Here is a 14,613-nt window from a genome sequence, read left to right as displayed (position 1 = left end):
TCTCATTTCTCCTAAACAGGACACAACAGACTATGTTGCCTATGTAGCAAAGGACCCCGTTAATCGCAGAGGTAAGCAAACCTTGACCCATATAATGGCTCACTGGTGTAGGGCCGGGTGTAACACTGTGGACCAGATGTTCCTTGTCATCTCAGCTCCCTTCTCCAAAGTGAGCACATGTCACATTATGAAGAATAATTAAGGTCTGCAAGGCACACATTTTGCCTGATGGTGATAGGAGAGGCTGGGTGTCACTGGGTGTGAAGCCCAGGCCTGTCTCCAGATGGCAACAGCCTGTGACAGCTGACCTACACATTAGCAGTTCCTACCCAGGCTCTATACTTGCCTGTCTTCCTGCCTGCTTTCAGCTCCTGCTGTGTGCCCATTGCCAACTGGGCCAGCTATGCAGACCTGCAGCTGTGGAACCTCTGAACCACTCCCACTGCCCTGCTCAAGTCTAAATCCCAGCATCAAAGCTCAGCAATGGGCTGACTTCCTGTATTCTCCTCTAGGAGAGCCTCAGACATAGACAAGGTGGGGTGGAGGTATTACAAAACCAGAACCTGCTGGACGATAGTGACCGCAGCTGCCACTGAACCCCATCAATGAAAAGCACCCATGGAATTTAGAGCAATTCTAAACAGCACTTCCACTACCAGCTGCCTCCTGCACACCCCCCCCTCCCCATCAACCAACTGCTGATTTTCCAGTTTGCTTGCATAATTTTTAAATACACACACACACACACACACACACACACACACACACACACACACATTTCCTCCTTTTTAAATTCAGTACAAAAGAGATCTTAGCATTCTGTTTCACCACCTTCCCCCAAAAGTGTATGTTGGATGTGTTCTCAAGACAACCCATACAGACAGGTGAGCTGATTCTGGCGTGACTCTGCAGGGACCTGTTAGGCACATTCCTGCACACCACTTCCTCACCCCTGCAAGTTGTGTTTCGTGACTTGCCCTGAAGAGCCATTTTCAACCACTGTGTTGGAAAGTGGAGCTGTCGATGGCTCTTGCCTGTTGGATCCCAGCCTGGATGTAGAATTTGCATTCCCATGTATGTGCACGAGGGTCCTTTTTCTCCTAGGTCTTTACCAGCCTTGGATGGTAGTGGCTCAGGTAGAAAATCTGGCCCCAGGGTACCTTGCTAACCTAATGCTCTCATCTACCACTTCTTGAGTGGGAGGCAGCTTTTATGTAATGACTATAGATAGCCAGTATTCACCTTGGGTGAGCAGGGACACAGACTGTGACTATCGTCAGACCAACTGAATAAAAGCCCATTTGACATTTCAGAGGCTGGCCCAGCGTGTCCAGGTCAGCTTCTCTTCCATGTTGCTCCCTGGCAGTGGTGACTAGAAGGCAGCATCAGCAGGTCCTCTCTGCTCCATGGAGTCCAAGGGCCTCTCCAGGGACCTCTTCTATCCGCAGGGTGCTAGGACTTCCTATTCAGCCACTCTGACCTTCATGAGTCTGAACGTGGAAGCTTCCAGTGTCTTTATTATTACATTTGTAATATTTCTGTGACAAAATACCCCAAGCAGAGAGTCCTGAAACAACAGAGGGTGTTGTGTTACAGTTCTGAAAGCTGGAGGTCGCAGCAGGACGAGAATCTCTCCTTGCCTCTTCCTGGCTTCTCAGAGTGGGTGGTGATGCATTTCTGTAATCTTTCATCATGCCACGGTGTTCTTCCTATGTCCCTGTATGGGCATCTTCTTATCAGAATTTTGGTCACATTGGGTCAGGTTCACCCTCCTCCAGAATGACCTCATCTTAGCTACTTACAACCTTATTCCCAAATAAGATCCCATTCTGAGGTTTTGGGGGTTATCTTTAAAACATACCTTTTTAGGGGCCATATACTACTCCTAATAAAGGCCAACCCCTCCAGCTATTCTTGCAGTCCACCGAGTCAGGGCAGGTGGTAGGGAAGGCGAGGAGGCAAGTTATACTTCCCCAAGCACGGGATTCCCAGGTTCAGCCTGGGCTTAGCAGCTGTTGAAATTCTTTCTCTATTTGAGTTTGTTTCAAGTTAACTTCCTGGCCCCTCTCCCCATTTTGGAAACCTTTACTTCTAAGTCAGTGGTTCTCAAAATGAACTACATTTGAGAGGAGCTCAGGGGGGCTTTGAAAAATGTACACTGTTCAGGCTCCTGAGAGTGAGTTTCAGATGATGATATTTTTTGAACAGCTTAAGGAATGCTTTCACGGTAGAACCAGTGCTTGGAAAAAGGTCCTAAGCCTGTGTCTTGAAAGGGATTAGCCCCCAGGCCTTGACTTGGGGGTCATATGAGAGCTTAGCCTCTATTTCAATTCACAGGGCCAAACTCAAACTGACAGCCAGGTTGGCTGGGGGTTGAGGTCTCTTCCATGTCCCTGTGCTCCTGCACCCACCTCCTCTGAGACTGGCATGCAGTGCTGTGTGTCAGACCCAGCTTGCAGGAAAGGTCTGCGCTATGCTTGATGCTTTGAGTCACTACCAACTGGCATGGCAGCTCTGTGAAAGACTGTGCTTGTATCCCTCTAAAATCCACCCTGAATCCAAACCCTCAGTATTAGGAGGGGTGAAGCCTTTGGGAGGTGATTATGTGGGGAGAGTGCATGAAGGAGCTTGAGGCCCCATAGGAGAAGCCCAGAGTGCTCTCTTGTCCCCCTTGTACCACATGGGGACACATCAAGAGGAGCCATCTACAGAGCAGGAAGACAGCATTTACAAGACACGGAGCCTTGACCTTGGACTTGCAGCCTCCAAAACTGTGAGAAATGAATGTTTGTTGCTGATGTCACCCAGGCAGTGAGCACTATTTTTTTGGTACTCTGAGCTACAACAGGCTTTTTTTTTTTTGCCCATAACAAACTACTTGATGCGGAGAGGCCTACCAACAAGTATTGCATTATTTTATGATGGAATATAGGTCACAAAGTCAGGGCTCAGTTGGCCAGTTCATCTGCCCATTTGCTGTTACCTGAAGTCACTAAGTAGTCTTTGGCTAGAGCCTGGGTTGCTCTAGGGGGTGCAAGTTGGCTTCACCCCTATACCTGCTACTTGGCAGAGATTACTAAAAGGCGGTGTCAGCAGGTTCACTACTCCATGAAGACTCAGGTCCTCACCAGGGGAGCCTGTCACTCATCAGAGCTCTAGAACATCCTTATTTCTTTGTAATGAGGATGTCTGAAATTCTCAGTTTTTTGAAATATTAATCATTATTGACTCACCCAAGTTTATAATAGAATGCCAGAACTTAGTGCTCCACCTAGCGATAATTCAGCACCTGTTGCTCAGTCTCCCCATGTTGCCCCTGCTCAGTTTTCCCCGACTATGGCAGCCACCATTTTACTCTCTATGAAATTAACTTTCCTGATTTCCCAAATGAATGAGAATATGTAGTTCTTGTGTTTCTGTGCCTGGTTTATTTTACTTAACATTGTTTCTTCCAGGTTCATCCCTATTGCCACAAATGACAAGATTTTGTTCTTTTTTTATGGCTGCATCGTATTCTGTGTGTGTGTGTGTGTGTGTGTGTGTGTGTGTGTGTGTGTGTGTGTGTGTGTGTATATATATATTTTTTTCCTTTCTTTCTTTTTTTTCTTTCTTTGTTCATCTGCTAATCAACCTAAGGGTCTAACCTTAGGTTGATTACATTTACTGACTATGGTGAATGATGCTGTGGTAAGCAAGAAAGTGCAGACATCTCTTCAACATATTGATTACAACTTCTTTGAATAAATATCACTCGGGAATTCTCACTACTGTCCAGTGATTCCTATGTGTTATGCCCTGCAGGCTTATATATGTATGAGACACTTCCAAGGGCTCTGTTTGGGTGACAAAAGTAACTAGAGGTTCAAATCAGACAGATATCATGAGATTTATGTGTCTGTGTTCAGAGCGGCACCCTGGGCAGGTGCTCTCTGTGTCCTCACCCCACACTGGACATGGCAATTCATAACCAGTACTTGGGAGACAAGCACATGTCTCTAGCCTGACCCGCTCCTAGGATACCTGCCCCTGCTATTTTGCTGAGGTCTTCTGAACGATGGACGTCTGATGAATGAGCTTGAATTGGAGCCCCACAAACAGGAAACACAGCCACAAACAGCTGGGCTTGCTTAGGACAGATGGGTATTTCAACAGAAGAATCTGGTTCTGTTGGCCCTGGGGAGCACTAGGCTCCAAGAGGTGACTTTTTGGGAAAGGTGTTAGATGCTAAAAACTCATCAGTGGAAAGTAACACTGCCCTGCCTATAATTTCTCTCTCCCTTGGAGGACATGTCTCATCTGCATAACCAATAAATGCCATGATTGGTAATTATTTTAAGTAGGAGGTTAAATAGTCCCCATTTTCTGTGACTCAGTTACTGGCAGATTTTCCAGGCAGGTGTGAGCTGAGTCCAGGATCTTGAACATTTACTCCCAGGCACTGACAAGGGTGTTTAGGTTGTTGCCAAAAACATCCAAAGAAGCTGGCCCACTTCCTTAAACCATGATGGGAGCTCCACATCCAGGGCCCCCACCCAGATGGACAGACACTGAGGGCAAACCTTGTGCAGACCCAACACCCAAAAGGCACTGAAAAACCCACTTTGTTGCAAAGTGCCAAACCTGAAAAGAAACCTGGATACTGAGTTTTTAGTTTAGAAAAAAACAACTGTTATGCGATGTTTGACTGCCAGGGTGACTTAGCTAGTACATCAGCAGAGAGCGGTCTGTGTCCCCCACACGCCCCAGGCTCACTGCCTCTGGACCAAGTAGGGAAGCCCTGGTCTCTTGACGCTTTGCTCCCATCTCGTGGGCCTTCAGGGCTCCTCTCCTTGACCCCCCCAACCTGCCCCATCTTGACCCACTTGGGGCAGTCCAGGGCACGCCCTTTGGGGCTTTTTCAGCAGCTCTGCATTTTGTGGGATAAAACAACCCCCAAAGAGCACCTGCTATCTGTCACCCTACCCCTTGCTGGCTCCTTTGGTCTCAGTCATAGCAACCTCAGGCTGAGTAGTTTCCCCAGGCTTCCTCGCCTACACATGGCCCTCCCAGTGTCCTACTCACCCTCTGAGGCCTTTTTTCCACATAATTGCAGCAATGAGTCCATCCAGTGCTTAACATGAGTACAGGGTCCTGTTCTCCCTAAGCCCATGGGACCCCCTGTCAGCTCACTTCTACTTTCACACCACTACCTACTCACACTCCCAGCTGTCCTGGACTAAGCATCACAAGCTCCTGCCCCAGGCCCTTTGCACTTGTGGGGCGCTAAGCCTGGGACCTTCTTACACCAGCCACTTCAAGATGCTTAGAAGTACATTGGCCCTCCAGGTCCACAGGTCTTAGATGCCCAGATTGAACCAACTGCAAATCAAAAAATATTTGGAAAAAAAACCCAACAATAATTTTTTTTTCAGAACTGGGGATTGAACTCAGACCCTTGCACTTGCCAGGGAAGCATTTATTCCACTGAGCCATCTCCCTGGCTCTTTTTCACAATATTTTTTTTTAAAAAAAACCAACAATAAAAAATAGCACATTGATAAAAATGATGCAAAAAGTTGAAGTATAAAAAGTATTTATAAAAAAAGTATTTATGCAGTACATATATTATAATTAGGTATTCTGAATAATTAGAGATGATCTAAAGTATCCCAGAGGCTGTGTGTAGGTTCTGGGCAAGCATTCTATCTTTTCATATGAGGAACATGAGCATCACGGGTTTTGGTACCCCGGGCTGGGGTGAGTTCTAGAATCAGTGGACTCACAGGGCAGTATGTACCATATCATCAAAATTTTTTGGGTGAGAATACATGATACTCTTCACATTTTTCAAGAATACAGTATTATGTTATTAACTGTGGTCACCTTGCTGTACAAAGACTCCCTTGAAGTTGCTTCTTCCTGACTAATCCCATGCCTTTACACCAACACTTGCCTTTCTCTCTCTCCTCCTTCTCTTCCCAGCCTCCGATAACCACCATTCTTCTCTGCACTTCTAGGAGATCAAGTTTTCTGATTCAGAATGCAGATTCAAGGCAATCACTATCAAAATCCTAAAAATATGGTTCACAGAAATAGAAAAAAGTCCTAAAATGTGGGAACCACAAACAATAACAAATAAGCAAAATAGCCTTGAACAAAAAACAAGAAGTGGGCAGCATCAAAATATCTGGCTTCAAAGTGTCCTCAAAGCTACAATAATGAAAAAAAGCTTTGCTTTAGCATAAATACAGACACATAGACCAACGGAGCAGAAGAAACCCAAAGATAAATCTGTGCATTCACATGATTTCCCATAGAAGTGCTAAGAATCCACACTGGAGAGAGGACAATCTTTTTACTAACCGGTGCTGGAAAAAATGTGTAGCTGCATGCCAAATGATACATGGAAAATTTGTCTCCCATCATCTACAACAATCACCTTGCAGTAGATTGAAATCCAGTTACAAGACTCTCAAACAGGGAAACTACTAGAAAAAAAAAAACTACTGAAGCAAAGCATATGGGAAATGTTTCACGACGTTGGTCTTGGCAAGGATTGTTATGGATAAGAGCTCAAAAGCACAGGCAACAAACCAAAACTAGAACAATGGGGTACATAAAGCTACTAACTAGATTTTATTTAACTAAGCCTTCCAGAGATAAACCATAAATTAAGGATTATACTAAAATAATTAGAAAGTAGGGACTGTACTGCCTTCCCCATGGGAGAGGGGTCCAGAGACCCCCAGTGGATGCTGCATCTGACGTAGAACCCAGACTATGCTTGAGTCAGTCCTCTTTCCTCCTGAGCTCAGTGTTCCGCAGCTGTGACTGGCTCCATTGGTGGTTGCAACAGCAAACCCAGCAAGAGTTTCTTTTTTATTCTTCACAATTTAAGATTTTGCAAGTGGAAAACTGGTTCTTAGAATGGCCCTTCCTTCAGTCAGGAATGTCACAACTATACTCTCAACTTTGGGTTTCTCACTGGCTCCTGTGAGTGACTCTCACGCCACCCCTGTGCCTCAGGACCTTTATTGAGTGGAGCCAGGATTACCTGAAGATAAACCCTTCTGGAGCACAGGTTTGCTGACCAAGATATCATCCATTCCTGGAAGAATTTATGATTTAAAGCTTATGAATTGTGTTTTCTTTCCTTTTCTTTTATTGAGAAACAAATATCAATGAGACAGTTTCAAAACATATTAATAGGACAGTTTCAATAATTAATACATTGTACATTATTATCTTCTTAGTGGTTATCCATAGTACAAGATGCAGACAGGATATCCTGTCCAAACACTATTAGTACAAATCTTTCTTCTCATTGAATTAAGTGAAAATAGCTGTATATCTATCCTAACAATTCTGCATATACAGGTACAAAATGGTCCTTCCTTTGTGTCCCCTTTTTTTGTTTAGTCCTGTCATAAATGGGTATTCCATTGGCATCTAAATACTACAGGTGCATGAATTCATCAAAACAATCCAACACAGTCCAGCAGTCCACAATAGTAGTGGGTTATCCACAGAAGTTGTAGACTTGAGCCTTTCACAGCTCAGCATATTAATATGGCTTTACTTTATATGCCTTGTTTTTATATTTTTCTGCTGGATGGTTAAGACCAAGACAAAGCAAGACCTACATAACAAGAAATGTAACTTTTATATCTGATAAGATTAGTCAAGTACCCTCAGGATTTATCCTGTAACCCTGTACCACAGTTTGCAAATCCTTTGTCAGTGTCAGCCATGTGGATGAGTCATGGCCATTGTTTGACCAATTTGCTCTCTGTGAGAGCCTGAGAGAATGTTTTCTCTCCAGGTGACTCTCCTTGTCACACTCTACATCTTTGCTCACATTGCTCTGTGGCCCCATAACCTCCTTGATCAGAAAATTTGGGATACAACTGAGTTACATAATGTTACAGTATAGGTTCTCCTATGTCCTGAGTCTTCACTTACCTTGAAAGCCTACAGTCAAATTGTTGGCTGTTCTTGCAGCCCTTCTATTTCTCTAATTTTTGGTCTGCAAACTTAGGTTGTTAACCCTCCAGAAGAGAAGCTTATTATTATCCTACATCTTATGCAGTTGGGTTTAACCTCACTACCTGTCTGAATATCAAACATCTTAGGCATAATATGAAACAGGTATTTTCCATCAAGTATTGATATGTCAAACATTAAGTCCCTGCAGAATATGGAGATAAAAATTTAAAAAATGGAAAATATTTAAAGAATATGAATAAACAACTACATAGTTTTACACAGAAATTTAGAAATCTGACCATATACAGCATTGTAGCAGGGCAGTCCTGTGACTTTTTTTTGTTTTTCTTGTGTCTTTTTTTCATTTATTACCCATTAAAAAAAAAAGCTTTCACTTGTGAGACAGTATGGTAATAATTGGTATGTCATGACAAGAAGTATGTATTTAGAAGACCAGAATGACAGGTATTCCAAGTGTGACCCTTCTATTACACATTGTTATCTTCTTTTAATATTTAAGCTTTTAAAATTTATTATAGTAAAAGACATTTCACATTTACCACCCCATGTTCCCTCCTGCTTTGAACAGACTTATCTCATTGTCTTTGCCACTTTCCCTTTTTCCTGGCTTTCATTTTTGGATATTTTTATTTGTGTAAGCTATACATCATAGTTGTATTCATCTCGGGGAACTGGTACAGGTCTACATGGCATCTAATCATTTCTGCTTCCTCTTTCCAACTCCACATTCCCGTCTCCTTCATCCTCAGAGTTTTCCATGTAGTGTTCTTATCCTGAAGTTGACCATAGAAAATAAACCTCTGAAAGCAAAAATCAAGAACATGAGGGGACTACTGTGCTCTGCACTTCAACCCCTCTCCAACTCAGTAGACAGCACCTGCTAGCCCCCTTCTGGGAGGACCAAGTGACAGTCTATGCAGGACCCCTGGGTGCAGAATGAATGGGGCGTGTGGTCCCGGGCAAGGCTCTGCTGGCTCTTCCCTCTCCAGAATGTCTGGGGGCACTGAGTTAGGACACAGGATAAGAAGTTCAGAGCAACCTGGATGGCCTGGAGGAGAACAGACACACATGAACAAGAACAAAAGGGCTGATTGTTACCATGGCATAGTTTGCCTGTCCTGACCAACAGATAGGTGCCCAGGCGGGGTGCTGAGAGCTCACTCAGATGAGCAAGCCTTACACCAGGAGTTCCAGGGCTCACGTGATCCACAGTTGGTTGAGTGAGCAGATGGCCAGGGGCAGCTCTGAGTACAAAGGACAGCTCAGCCACTGGCCTCTGCGTGTCATTTGATGCTGTCATTTGATGGAGGAGGGCACAGCTGGGCCTGTTTTCTCCTCTACCCAGGAGCACCATTTTTCAACAAATGGAAGGCATCTACATTTGCCTTTGCAGGGACAGAGTGGCACTTGGTGTAGCCATCAAGTGCCCTTACTAACATCAAGGACCAATCCAGCCATTCTGGGGTACCCCTGAGCCAACTCTGGAGAGTGGCTTCCACTATCAACTATGCAGGGTAGTACTTAATAATCCTATCATGATAAAATAGCACCAATGATCTGTAATAGAAAGACAGCCAGGACACTTGTACTTATGAAAGTAAATCTCCTGACTGTTCTAACACAATCGCTGCATCCTAAAACAGGCCTGCTGAAGCAGCGAGGCGCTCAGCAAGGCATTCACCTGGGCTCTCCCCGGGAAACCCTTTTCCTTGTGCCCACCCAGAGTCTAGGGGAGAGTGCGCCTGGGGCCTGGTGCGGCTGCATCCTGGGTGAGCTCATAGCCGTGTCAGGGTGGGGTCTCTGTCTGGATCCTGAGGGTTGCTGGTGTCTCCTGCAGGGAGAGCACGCGTCCATGCCTTGCCGTCATAACTACTGGCAAGGGAGGAAGGAATGTGATCTTATCTGTCTTTTCCTCCAGGAAAAAGCCCTTTCTGCTATCCAGCAGCCAGACCACATGAGCTTGTCAGAAGACAATGTGACAACACATTTAAACATCGGTCTCACTGCTTTTATATTGACTCTTGAATTGGGGCAGCATCGTTCGTTCCACAAACAGGTGGAACTGGGCCATGGCAGCGCAGGGGGTCTCGTAAGGTGTGAACTAGGATGCAGGATGATAGAAGCAAAAACAAGAACACCTTGTCTGGATGACATCCAGCTACTTTATTTGGGGCAAGCGCTAAAGTAGAGGGCTTTCCTTATTATGCCAGCCCAGGTAGTCTAGAATGTCTTGTTTCTTATGCGGGTATCTTTCTGCTTCCATGGGGTTTCAGTCTGTTGGTGGCATTGGGCACAAGTGTCTCTGTTTTGATCTGGTCTGGTCTTTTAGGAGCTTTGTCCAGACAATGGCTTCCCATCATTTTGTTTACTATGTGCTCATGACATCAGGCCAGTAGCCCGTCTTGAGGGACATGCGCAGAGGCTGTGACTCTTTTGCAGTGGATGTGTTCCTCCCGGGTAGACGTACTTTCTGGGACTCCAGAGAAACACCTCTTCCTTGGAAGACAGACTGGAAAGCCCTTTCCTCCTTCCCACATTTGGCTTTCTTTTGCCACCTGTGCATTAGTCCCCAGCCTCAGCACTGGGACAGTGTCCTTGTGTGATGGCTGGTGCCTGCCCCAAGCAACTAAGAGCCAGCACAGGTTCTTTGCTCCATCTCTGAGCACTCTCATCCTGACCTGCAGGCACCACTGACTTTTAGGGCCTTTTCCCTCACACTTCCAGTACAAAAATTCAGAAGTTTGTGTAGATGCAGGAGGCCCATTTCCAGAAGGGTCGTACTTGTGAATTTGTGTTTCACATTCATGTCAAAAGACTACTCTTCTTAATGCTTCTAGCAGCCACACTGGGTGGCCAACCCACAGCTAGGAGGTAAAAGAGCAACTTGTTCTAGGTCCACAGAAAAAGTCAAGGTTCATTCAACAGATGCCAAATAAACGTACCATTGAAGGCCCACGGGGCCTTGAGGGTACTTGGTTTGTACAGGATTTGGCACTTTGTAATGATGAGGTCTCCTTCTGAACACTGTTTTCCTATCCAGGTCAGAATTGATGGTTTGTTTGTAGACTTTAAAAAGTTTTTTATCTAGAAACACAGCCCACCATGTTGTAGACAATAGTCTCTTGAGAAACGCATGCCTACCATCGTAGGTGTGTGCTGCCTCAGGGTGAAGCCAAAGGATGTTGGGGGAGCATACTATGAAGGAGGAATGTGCCTCCTTGTCCTCTGCCCCTCTTTGCAAGGGAGCCCCAGCATCCACCTCTAATGGGCCTGTGTTCCCTTCTCTCTCAGCCTGTCACATTCTCGAATGCTGCGATGGGCTGGCCCAGGATGTCATTGGCTCCATTGGACAAGCCTTTGAGCTCCGGTTTAAGCAATACCTGCAGTGTCCTTCCAAGATTCCAGCTCTCCAGGACCGGTGAGTATGTTGTGACACCACTGCAGTGACTCCAGTGTTTTATGATTTTTTTTTCTAAGTCACCTCCCCAAGCTATGCAGTAGACAGACCCAACTAATCAAAGAGCTTCTGGGCTGGCAGACACCTGCTTGGTGTTGGATCTGCCCAGGAAGCCACAGATGGAAGCCAACATACTCTCTGAACATGTAGAAGACAGATTCGTGAAATTATAGTGCTGGTAGCCAAGGTTACCAAAAAGCAACTTCATTATAATCCTTTGTCATTCTGTTTTTTTCTGCACCAACGTGATTTTCCCATATGTCATCCCCTTGGGTCTATCTTCACAGGCTCTGTGTGTCCCATGGTCCTTGTCATCACAGTTAGCTGAAGTCCTGCTGTACAAGGCTCACTACTAGTGCCAGTATTGTTCTTGCTTCATCGACCTTTGTGGCCTCACAGCTTTGAATTTTATTTTCTGTGTTGCCCTGTTAAAGCTCCTTAAACTCTCCAAGTCTCAGAAGCTTCGCCTGTAGAATAGGAATCATAGTGTTTTAATGATTAGTTTAATGTTAAGTGAAATAGTCAATATTAAAAACAATGGGGAGATACTTAGTTTATTATTGAAAGTGTTCAGAGTCTACCATGGAGTTTCCTGAGGATTTAGGAATATTCCATACAGCATAGCTTGCTCAGTGTTTTGTCCTTGGACCAGTATGCATTCTGTCCTGGAGGAACTTGAACAATGGGATCTATTATCTCTATAAACAAAATTTGATTTCTCCTAGTTTTCTTTTTCTACTTTACTTTTCAGTAATGGGGATGGAACCCCGGGTCTCACATACTCTGGGGAAAGCATTCTATCATTCAGCTACTTTCTCCGCTACGTCTTCCTCTTTCCAAATTTGTAAAGCCACATTCCGTGATGTAGCCATGAAATGCTCCTTGATTGCCTTATTCTGCAGGCTCCTTCCATCTCCTCTTCCAACAAGAGTTAATTTCTACAAAGAGACTTTTAATTTCTTCCTCTCATCTTTTGGAAAGATCCCTTTAAGATGCTTATTTGAAAGGCACCTGGAAGGGACCCACTTCTCTCAGCTGCTACAAAGTTTGGCAAGGGGGGCAGGGAAGGGAGTGCCGTGCAAAGGGGGGAGTGGGAGGAAGCAAACTTGGGACCCTTGCTCTGAGGATGAGTCCACAGATATGTTCAGCTTGACTGTGATGACTCTGAGGGCTAAAAGAATTTGTCAGTGTGTGTTTGTTACCAGGGCAAATCTCAGAACTGACAGTGGAGTGGAAAGGAGGAAGTTGCAAAGGAATATAAATTAATTATGAACCTTCTGAGAACCTCCTATACAGTTTATGGTTAAACAGATGCATAGAAAGTATAGAAAAATGGAAGAACGCTGCACATGGACTCCAGGACATGGAGCACGTAGCAGGGCTAGCAGGCAATGGGTTGGCTTCGAAATGTATGGCCAGTAGTATTTGCCCTTAATATTTTGTAAAGAAAATGTTCCAATATCCACAAAGAATTCTACCAGTGAATGTGTATCCAGCAGGTAGTTTCTGCCAATATTTTATTATTAATATTATATGTTTATCTGTTCACCCAAAGTAAATATGATATGATGTGGTGTTTGTTTCTACAATGTGGAGAAACTATTTCTTTAAAACAAAGGAAGCACAAATATAGCCAAATATTAATACTTAATGCCAGTGAAGGATGCTTAAATATTTTAAAGATTGTTTATGATTTTCTCTATATCTGAAACACTGTATTGCAGAGAAAGCATCTATTGAAATGATAGGAACATTAATTCCAGAAAAATGTCCATCACCCCCAAGGAAGCCTGGTAATCATTAGCAATTCCACTGTGCCTCACGGTCCTCTCCCCAGTCAAGCACTGCCTTGCCTTCTCCACAGACTTGCCAATTCTGGATAGTTCATGTCCTGGAATCAGGTATGGTCTGCCTTCTCTCACTTGGAAGAATGTTTCCCCCATAATTACCCAGCTAGTAGGATTTGTCAGTATTTTTTTGTTTTAGAAGTCTTAATAGTATTGTCATGTGCAGGTGCCTCACCATGTACTCACTCACTGGGTAGTTTATGGACATTTTCTGGACCTTAGCTTTTAGGTCACATGACTAATGCCAATGGGAACACACACACACACACACACACACACACACACACACACACACATTTGGGTGGCTGTCTTTCAGCATTCTTGTATATCTATGTAGGAACAGAATCCCTAGGTTAAACTGATGAGTGTTGGGTTCCTGAGGTCCAGATTCCAGATTCTTGAGTGCAGGAAACAAAGAATTGCAAGTAGACACCCAGTGATGAGGAAAAAGCAGCCACATTTATTGAAGTCAATGGGGGCAGGTATGCCCCAGTTGAGCGAGACTGTGCCAGCAGAAATGAAAAGGTGGTATGCACTGGAGAAGAAGCAGGGAGGACAGGAAGAAGCAGGCGAAGTCGGGCTTTAAGATTTAAGAGATGTGCACTGCTGCCAGGGGGCCTCTCATTGGGCCTCTCTGGGTATGACTGACAGCTGATGCACAGGGTGCTGAGTCATCTCAGGGGCATCTAGTATGCATGACTCACCCCCACAGTTCACTCTACTTGCATCACTTGTATGACTTGCAGTCCCTATATGTGAACCTTTAACGAGTATCTTTTTCTTTTCTTTTTCTTTTTTTTTTTGTTTTGTTTGACAGGGTCTCTCTACACAGTTCAGGCCGGCCTTGTGCTCACTTTTGGTAGCCCCCAGACCAATTTTGAAGTCCTAATAATCTTCCTGTCTCAACTTCCTAAGTGCTGGGGTTGCAGGTGTACGCCACCATGCCCGGTTCCTTAGAAAAGCTACTGTAGGTCAGGCCGTGGTATCTAACACCCATGTGCTCTGGCTGGAGCTGTAGAAATGTCGTGGGTCTTTGCCATTCTTATTTCTGCTTCTCTTAAGGCCATGGAAGGCAGATGGGCCTTGGGGTGTTGCCCAAGTTCAGGTGGATGAGGGAGGAATGGTCCTCAGCTGCAGTCGTGCCACCTGCACTAACGTGGTCACACTGGGGTGAGCTTTCGGACAAGCTGTAATGCAATATTCCAAAGTGGCTACATCCGTTTATATTCCCACAAGCAATTTTAGAGGATTCTAATTTTCCCATGTTCTCACCAATTTTTGTAACTTCTTTATCCTTTCGATGATTGCTACCCTTGGGAGTGA

The 14,613-nt window shown here is 44.7% G+C and overlaps 1 protein-coding gene across 1 annotated transcript in view; it reads left to right on the top strand.

The window, feature by feature from the left end:
- Shc3 (SHC adaptor protein 3) overlaps positions 1 to 14,613 on the top strand; it is a 168,995-nt gene that overhangs the window by 116,650 nt on the left and 37,732 nt on the right. The window contains exons 7-8 of the mRNA XM_004644090.2: positions 20 to 71; positions 11,278 to 11,404. Coding sequence (XP_004644147.2) covers positions 20 to 71; positions 11,278 to 11,404 — 179 coding nt within the window. The remainder of the gene's footprint in view (positions 1 to 19; positions 72 to 11,277; positions 11,405 to 14,613) is intronic.

The sequence above is a fragment of the Octodon degus genome, unplaced genomic scaffold, assembly GCF_000260255.1.
Source record: "Octodon degus isolate 3935 unplaced genomic scaffold, OctDeg1.0 scaffold00192, whole genome shotgun sequence".
Classification (NCBI taxonomy): Eukaryota; Metazoa; Chordata; class Mammalia; order Rodentia; family Octodontidae; genus Octodon; species Octodon degus.
Note: the sequence above shows the minus strand (reverse complement) of the source record. Positions and strands in the feature narration are given on the sequence as shown.